General features: G+C 37.5%; 2 protein-coding genes across 2 annotated transcripts in view; both read right to left on the bottom strand.

The window, feature by feature from the left end:
• LOC107731980 (dynein light chain 2, cytoplasmic) overlaps positions 1–1,841 on the bottom strand; it is a 3,920-nt gene extending 2,079 nt beyond the window's left edge. Inside the window, exon 1 of the mRNA XM_016543205.1 lies at positions 1,712–1,841. The gene's annotated coding sequence lies outside the window, so the exon portion shown is untranslated. The remainder of the gene's footprint in view (positions 1–1,711) is intronic.
• A 4,355-nt stretch (positions 1,842–6,196) lies between these two features.
• Positions 6,197–8,898, bottom strand: part of LOC107731957 (serine/arginine-rich splicing factor 1B) — a gene marked incomplete at its 5' end in the record, with an annotated part of 5,589 nt that continues 2,887 nt past the window's right edge. The window contains 2 exons of the mRNA XM_016543183.1: positions 6,197–6,655; positions 6,974–7,146. Coding sequence (XP_016398669.1) covers positions 6,467–6,655; positions 6,974–7,146 — 362 coding nt within the window. The remainder of the gene's footprint in view (positions 6,656–6,973; positions 7,147–8,898) is intronic.

The following is an 8,898-nucleotide window of genomic DNA, read 5'->3' as shown; positions in this document are numbered from 1 at the left end:
TGGGGGTAAGCAGATAAACATAAAATTTTCATTTTTGGGTGAACTGTCCCTTTAAGAGTCCCAGCCTCAGAGAAGACTAAAGAGACAGGCCCGAAAAACAGCGTGTTTCTGCTTCCACTCCAAAATAGGCATTTTCAAAATGATCTGTGGAGTATTTTGAGCTGAAATTTCACAGACACATTATGGGGACACCAGAGACTTATATTACATATTGTAAAAAGGGGCATAATATGTCTCCTTTAAGTTGACAATGACAACCTGGATCATGTTTAGACAAACTGAAAAATCACCAAAAATAAAATGTCTCAAAGCTAATAACTTTCTGTAAAAACTCATCTTGTTCTTACAACCTCAAGAGCCCTGTTGCTTTATTCTTGGCCAATACTACAACTTCGAAAATCTGAAATATTCGCACACACCCATCACTAGCAAATAAATAAAACTAGGGCCTGACTCTCTATAATCACTTGTCAGTTCATTTAATGGCAAATTCGGATGTAAACGGTCTGCTCTGGGACCTGTCGGAGTTTACGGAGTCATCTACCTTTCCAATCAGCTTATTTAGGAACTAGTGCATCTATTAAAAAGCAAACGTGCAGTCATGATTTGACAAAAAGGAGGCCACCTCAATCAGCTCCCTCTGCAAAAGACTCCCAGTGTTGGGCCCAGGAGAGGGAGAAGTTTTTTTTTTTTTATATATACACATGCATATTTGTTTATTTACATATACATAAGAAATATACACAGTGTACACGCATATACATTATGTAAACAAGAACTTTTATTTTGGATGCGATTAATCGCTTGATAGCACTAATTAATATTTGTATAATCATCATAGTTACTGTTATTGACAAGCTAATTCAATCACAACAATTACAATGTTTTCAAACAAAGATCTGCAACAAGATTTAGCAACTTATCAGCAGATCTGATAACTGAAGTAGAAAAGTGTGAATATCTGCAATAATACTGGGCGAACCGATTATCGGACTATTTAAAATGATAATGTACAAGAGCTGAAGGTCCGAAGCAGTTGCATAAGTAACAAGATGCAAGAGTTAAGAATTAAATTTCATTGGGCAGAATGAAAGTGAGAGTAAATTATGCTGCAAAGCACAATTAATAATTCACACAGCACAGGTGTCTGCCTTTGATAAGGTCACGGAGAGGGAATCACACAAAGCTAATCTAACTATATGTTGCAAGCTGTGGCTATTTTTAGAAGGCAAATTGAAGTACCTTTCACCCAAGTGCTGCCATGTCAACAAAATACAGCCTTTGGCTGGACTCTGGTGTCCACAGATGTGTCCATTAAAGCCATACGGTGCTGATGTCCTCAGCATCTGCTCTCAATGCTCTCTCATGATTGGCGGAATTACGTAACATTTTTTCTCCAGACGCCGAGAAGCTCTAACTTTCATTTCACGCCACCGCCCTAATTTTTCTCTACAAAAACAATTCACGCAGCATATTTCTTCTAAAAAACGTCGGAACACCGAAACCAGCAATAATTATTATTTCAATAGAATTGCTGCAAGGTACAGGTAGCGTCGAGTGCTGCGTCCATGATGCTTCATTTTGAATACAGCACTAATTACTAAACTTCCCCAAATGCATAACGTACCTGTTTTAAATGCATTATTTTTCTCACGAGCTACATGGTCAACACTTCGGATGCATGCATAGTAAATAAATGCGCATTGCTCACCCTCTTTTGATGCTTTTACTCTGGAACACTGTTTAACGCAGGCTTTTTTGAGCCGCTGTGTTCACGCTTGACTTCACTAACCACTCTTTCAGTCGTAACTCTACCCATGCGGCTGCGCTCGTAACTCATACCCAACTTCGCGTCACTAAACCCGTGGTGACCCGCCCACCGCACTGCACCGGCTCTCTGATTGGTTCACGCAGAGCCTCTCCCAGCGTATTACGAGCATTTTCCACTAGCTTCTCACTTCCCGCATTTTATTTCATCCCATAATGCACCAGGGCCCGCCTGGACTCAGAATCCCACATCTTTGGACCAAAGGTATCGATTCCTGTGAGGCATTAATACAATTGTTTACCACACTATATGACAGGTCAAGTTTATATGTAACTTATTGTTTACTAAAAATTATGATAACTACCTTAAATATTGTGTAGTTGGGCCCAGGAGAGGGAGAAGGTTGATGAAATCCATTCAGTGAGAAGGACTTATGAGAAAGCACAGAAATCACATCTTTATCCAGCTCGAGTTCCTGACATGAAACTAAACCAAGGCCAACTGCATATGCAACAGAGAGGTCATCTACATCAGAGACATTTCAAATCATTTGCATTCAGTAAACCGACATTTAGAATTAGAGATTGACCGATATTGTTTGTATGACTCATAACTTAAGGTTATTCTGAAGTTGAAGTGTGTTATCTTCGCCTATCCTCGCTTAGTATGCAAACTAAAACCACTTGTAGTTTAATTTCCCTGAACAGTTTAACTATCAAAACATCCCAGCACAGCAAAATCGGCTCAACCAATTGCATAAGCTTGGGGTGGGACGATTTGTTTGACTGGCCAATAGCACACAGTTGAAAAAATTGACTAAGTATCAAGTAACCAATATGCACAATTTCATTTGTTTGATTTCTATAAATAAATAAACAATAATAAATATTTAATTAATAATTATATGTACAATAACAATTATCATAGCAGTTAAATTTGAAGCTGAAATGTGCGTTTTTAAATTTTCTCCTGCCCCTGCTTAGCATGCAAATAAAATCAAAAGCCATTTGTAGGTTAATTTCCATGAAAAGTTTAAACAATGTGGCACTATATAAAAACATCCCAACAGAACCAAATTTGGCTCAACCATTCACATAAATTTAGGGCGGACTATTTATTTGACTGGCCAATGGCACATGGGGGTGTGTCTGAATTTTATATATTTTTTTATTCTACAAAATAATGGGGCAAAAAACTATTTATATATTAATATCAGCGCGGTCAAGTGATTAATCACATCCAAAAAAAAGTTTTTGTTTACATAAGTGTGTGTACTGTATATTTATTATGTATATAAACCTTAAATATTGTGTAGACTATATAGTAAATACCTTAAATATTTAATGCCCCCCCCCCCATCCAGGTCCCTTACCAGTCCCTATTAAATGTAGTCTGATCGTCTTCACTAATTATTAAAGTTGATTATTATTTTGTGTTTGTAATGAGGACTAGGATTATATTTACAGTAGGCTACCATTCAAATGTTTGGGGTTATTACGATTTTAAGAAAGTAAATACTTTAATGAATTATGAATTACAATGAAAGACAGTACATTGCTTTTTTTTTTTTACTGTAAATTATTTGACAATAAGTGAATGAACATTAATTTACAGGGAGATTTTTACAGAAGATATTTCAGTTTGTTCTTCCTTTCCTGGAACTCTTTAACACCCTTAACTGCTGTGAACTGCTCTAAATTTTGGGTGGATGTTTTCAATTAGCTCTCAGTGAAAAATGATATTACCTTTTTTTATAAGAATATATTGAATTCCGTGTTTTCTGACTAAACATGGTAATTTTGGTGGGTCAATATCACATTTTCACATGACATGTAAATGGAAGAAATGTAAATCCTCCTTTACTATATTTCTTAGTTTTTGTGAGAATATTTCAAAGTATGGTTTCAAATACTTGCGATGGGAAACGTATGCTCCTCATCAAAATAGTTACTATTTCAGTGCTGTCCTGTTTTATATTTGTTTTAGTCATGAGTCCATAAATTTCAAATCTTGCTTTTATTTTTTGTGTCAGTGTTGTGTGATTTATGATATTATGTTCCCTGTCTTGCATTGTGCAATACAAAAAATTCTAATGACAGCAAAGACAATAATAATGTTAATAAAGATTTCTACTTTAAATAATTTCAAATAATTCTCTTTTCTGTTTTTCATTTCATATTTATATTTCAATCTTTCTGTTCATTGAAAAATGAAAACACCTCCACAATTACTGAGTGGCATAACCATTTTCAGCTATATATAACCGCTATAATATTAAATGTTTCTTGAGCTGCAATCAGCATGATTTCTGAAGGATCATGTAGACACATGAAAGCTGGAGTGATGCAGCGCATGACAAGAAAAATAAAATTTAAATATATTCAAATAGAAAGCAGTTCTTTCAAATGGTAGATTTACTGTTTTTACTGTATTTTTGATCAAATAAATGCAGCCAGATTTCTTTCAAACCCTTTGACCCTTACTGACCTCTTTTTGAATGGTGTATATTATATATTTTATTTATAATATATATTTTCAAAGCATGTATTGAGCCCATATATACATTTAAAAACATTTCATTAAATGCGATACGACATTAATGACATTTGATTTGACTGGACTTATCATTAGTTTCCTAAAGAGGAAAAAAGTGAATATAAATTATATTTTTGAGTGTTAAACTCTTTAGAAATTCGGCATTCAAAACAACTGCAGCCAGTCAGCAAATGAAGCAAAGAAAACAATATTTTAATTGAACATTCAATTTTTATTTAAAGAAGGGTGAAAGACAGAAAAATCAATACACTACAATCTAGAAATATAAAGTAGCCAATTATGTGGAGAAAGAAACACCACTGCCAACACAGCAAATGCCAACAAATGTTATTTGAAAGGTAATTTTTGAAACCCTAAATAAACTACAACATCCCCCTGAAAATTTGCCTATTATCCCACCCTCCCACGAATTCGCCCCTATTTACCACGCTCCTCATGCTGATTCCATCCAAAGCACCTGATCCAGCCTTCTGGTTCCTTGCTCTGCTTCTTTTTATACCAAAAAAACCAAATCTCACAAAAACAAGAGGCACCTGGATCCCTTCTGCGCGCATCAATGGGGCTCCACGGAAAAAGAAAAAATTAATTTGGTTTTAGAGAAGCCAATTACGACGTCAAGTATCCTTTAATTGTGGTTTGGTGGGGGGATGCGGGGCTGGGGTTGGGATCCTCTCCTATGGTTCCCGTTCCCGGTAAATTGATCCCGCTCCATGTATGTATCCATCCTTATCCTAATCCTAATCCTGATCCTGAACTGATCCAATGATCCGGCTCCAAGGATCGGGACACAGTGAGCCCCTCCTCCAATCCAAACCTTTAAATACCAGCAAAATCAAAGAGAGGGAGTTAACAAGTTAGAATCACAGCTAAATGAAGAGCTTCTATCATTGAAAGCTTCTATAAACTGATCATAGGAGCGGTATTTTTTCTTTCTTTTTTTCCTGTGTAAATGACAAAAAGGATACCAGACTGATATGCTCTCGAAGAAATTTAGAGCACCACCTAAACACATTAAATTGTGCTTATTCATTGGAAAAACAAGCAAATCTAACCTAGAAAAAAAAAAGACACTTCTTCTCGACAAATACACAATTTACATGAGAACAACTGCACATGGCAAGCCTTTATCTTGTCTAATGCAAAATCTACATGAGTGGCCAAATCCCAGCACATTTTAGACAACAGGCAAAAATGTTTTTGTATTTAAAAATGAAACACCCCCCCCCCAAAAAAAACCATGCTGTCTTAATGTATGCACAAGCATCGCAACATCCAGACAGTACACATGCATGCTTAGCAGCAATGACCAGTGAGAAAAGGTAAATTAAACAGGGAAGGGGAGTGTTGTGAAGGGAGGAAGAATGGCAAAGCAAAACTAATGTGTTACTGAACTAAGAAAATCCAGAGTACTGGAAGTCTGTAGAAAAACAACAACTGCCTTTTTGAAGGTGACTAAAGCCGCTTGCCGTCATACCATTGCCTCCTTAAATGAAATGCCTGCTCCTCCTCCTCCAAATATCCTAATATGAATGAACTGTGCTTCAAAATCCTTTATTCCAAAGCTTTCTTTAATCCTGCTCTTCTGTTGTCTATAGAAAGACATGAAAAGGTAAAAGTAGAACAGTTTTTCAACGGAAAAATAATCCAACCCCAGAAAAAGCCCGTAATGAAGCATCATTAACAAAATAAAACAGTATTAATTAATTAATACAACTATTTAAAGCATTTCAACATGTCCCTTGTGTCAAATATAGTACAAGGGATGAGTATGAAGATCCAGTTAAAATGGGAATGCAAGACAAAGACACAACAGGGTCACTATTGCTGCAAAACGGTTCATTTTCATTAATGAAATGCAGAGAAGAGGGGAGAGAATAAAAAAAAAAACAAAAAAAAAAGAGGATTGACGGGAAAGAAAGAAGAGAAAGGAGAACATCTACTTAGCTACACGTAGCTGTCATTAGCAGAATGACAGTCCCAAAAAAAAAAAAATCAAGCAAACCAAAAATGAGAGAAAGCAACCTGGGGAAAGTGGAGAGACGAAACAAGTCAAGAGAACAATGAAGTACAACAGTGGGTCCAATAGAGGGCGACACAGGGTGTATATGATTGTGGCCAGCCAACTAGCTGGGATGTGGATGTTTAGGTGCGGGAACGGGAGCGGCTGTGGCGGGGCGAGTAACGTGGCGATCCTCGGCTGCGGCGTGGAGAGTAGCTGCGACTGCGGCTGTTGCTCCGGCTGCGACTCCTGCTGCGGCTGCGAGAGCGCGAGCGCCCATAACTGGGGCTGCGCGGGCCATCCACCTTTACGCGAATGTAAGCCGTCTCCCCCTGAGGAACATAATGGGACACTTTCTAACGAAGAACTACCAGATCTCAGGTTACTCCTAAATAATGACTCACTTGGCGAATCTAAAACAGATTTTGTTTTTTGCTTTTAAGATTTAGTGCTACACCAAATTAAACATCCTTCCAAATGTGGCCCGCTGATAAAATCACTTACATTCAAAAGAGCCATTCCATGGATCCTCCTAGTCCATGTGGCTCCATCATGGGTCTCTGACATCAAGCTTACCTTGATATTCCCAAATCCTTAAGCTATGCCCTGTCCTGTCCAATGGCGGTCTACGTTTACAAACTCACACCTACCTCATGTGACCGGAACTTAGTGTTATCCAGCTTTCGAACGGCGTAGGTCATGTCTTCTTTGCGCACAAACTCCACAACGCCGGTGCCGTCCCGGAAAACGTCAGCATAACATACATCACCTGCTTCACGCATGTGATCCTTAAGGTCCTGCCAGCTGCCACTAGGAGGAAGTCCTGGACAAAAAGAAAATCACAACCATTAAATAAGTAGATCCTTCTCTTCATGAACAGCACAAGAATCATTACACCAATAAGGGACCATTTTGAGAAAGGAGTAAGACAGGAAATTCCGGTTTTGCGGATACTTCCGCAAAAACGTTCTTGTGGTGCAAAAGCCCCTTATGATATCGCACTATTTAAAGATAGTAAATGCATGCAACTAAATTTATATTTATTTTCCATCATATTTACATTAAAATATTTAGAAATAATTTGAAAATGAATAATTTAATATTTGAACTTAAATTGGAAAAATAAACCTATTTATACTTTAGAAAGCAATTTCCCGATTCTGCAAATAAAAAAAAGTGATAAACAAGTAAACACTGTAATCTGGTTAATCAGTGCGCAAATTTTCTCCAAGACATACTGTAACATACAGTACACAGTGAATATCATATAGCTGCAAAAGGTTCTCAGTGCTGTCAAAATAAAAATCTGACACTTAGCAGCCAAACAGAAAAAGAAGAAAAAAAACACTAAACAATACTAAAGGCTGGACTACACTACACAACTTTTAAGATCAGAACAAATTTTAAAATACCAGGTATCATACACTTGCCTTTTTTTTTTTTATTATTATTCTTCTAGTGAAAAACTGGACTATAAGACTGAGGATCACATAGTTTCTGCCAATCTCATGTTAATCTAGAGTAGGGCTGTGCAAAAAATCTAAATGCGATTTTCATGCGCATCTCGTCAGTAAAGCCGCATCTGGTGATTAGTAGTAAATCTCCAGCACGTGCTTTCAGATGGAGTGGCATTTACTACACAATGCCGCTCCATCTGAAAGCACATGCTGGAGATTTACTACTAATCACCAGAAGCGGCTTTACTGACGAGATTTGCATGAAAATCGCTTTAGATTTTTTGCCCAGCCCTAATCGAGAGTACATATAGAGTAGGGGTCGACCGATTATCAGCGCCGATATTAAGCATTTTTATGATTATCGGTATCGGTCATTTTCAAAACCGATTCGCGATAAAATAACTTAATTTTGAAACGCGCTATTTGGCTCTGATGCAGCCTGTCAGAACACACCACTCACGCCCATCTGATTTGTTGGGAGTCACGAGTCCGACCAATCAATGCGGAATTCACTCTCACTCCGAAAGCGCTTGCTAACTGCAGGTTCTTCAGTGATAACGCACCAGTTGTCTCTCAAAGGTAAGGCAGCAGCAGTAAATCACAATCCACTAACGTTACACTGCAGTTGCAAAACACCTCAATATTATCTATGATTTCCGCGATGCAGAAAATGTGGACGGAATCGCGGAATCCAGTCATAAATGGAATTTACTGTATGATGTGGAATGTCACGTAATTTGTCAAAGTTTGGATGAATTAATCAAAAGTAGGTCAGTACACTTAAATAGAGCCGCGATATGGACTAGTACCTGTAAATATTAAGCCGCAAAAATACTATTTAAATATTAATCCTGCATGTTCTGCGTGTCTCTGTGTATGTAAATGGCACAGACGCGAGGTTTTGATTTCTACACAAAGTGTGCGACGCTCGCGCTGATTTCAGCTTCTGTCGTCTCACAACATGAGGACATAAATACATGAACAACATCTCCAGAACTGCTCTGACTCCCTCTAAGAGTCACTTCATGAGCATTTGACAGTTTCATTGGAGTAAAACTATCTTCATATCATTTACATAGACCTACAGAAACAAGTTCCTCATGGCAACCCGTCAAAAT

Source organism: Sinocyclocheilus rhinocerous, unplaced genomic scaffold, assembly GCF_001515625.1.
Source record: "Sinocyclocheilus rhinocerous isolate Xijiao unplaced genomic scaffold, SAMN03320098_v1.1 scaffold128, whole genome shotgun sequence".
Taxonomy (NCBI): Eukaryota; Metazoa; Chordata; class Actinopteri; order Cypriniformes; family Cyprinidae; genus Sinocyclocheilus; species Sinocyclocheilus rhinocerous.
Note: the sequence above shows the minus strand (reverse complement) of the source record. Positions and strands in the feature narration are given on the sequence as shown.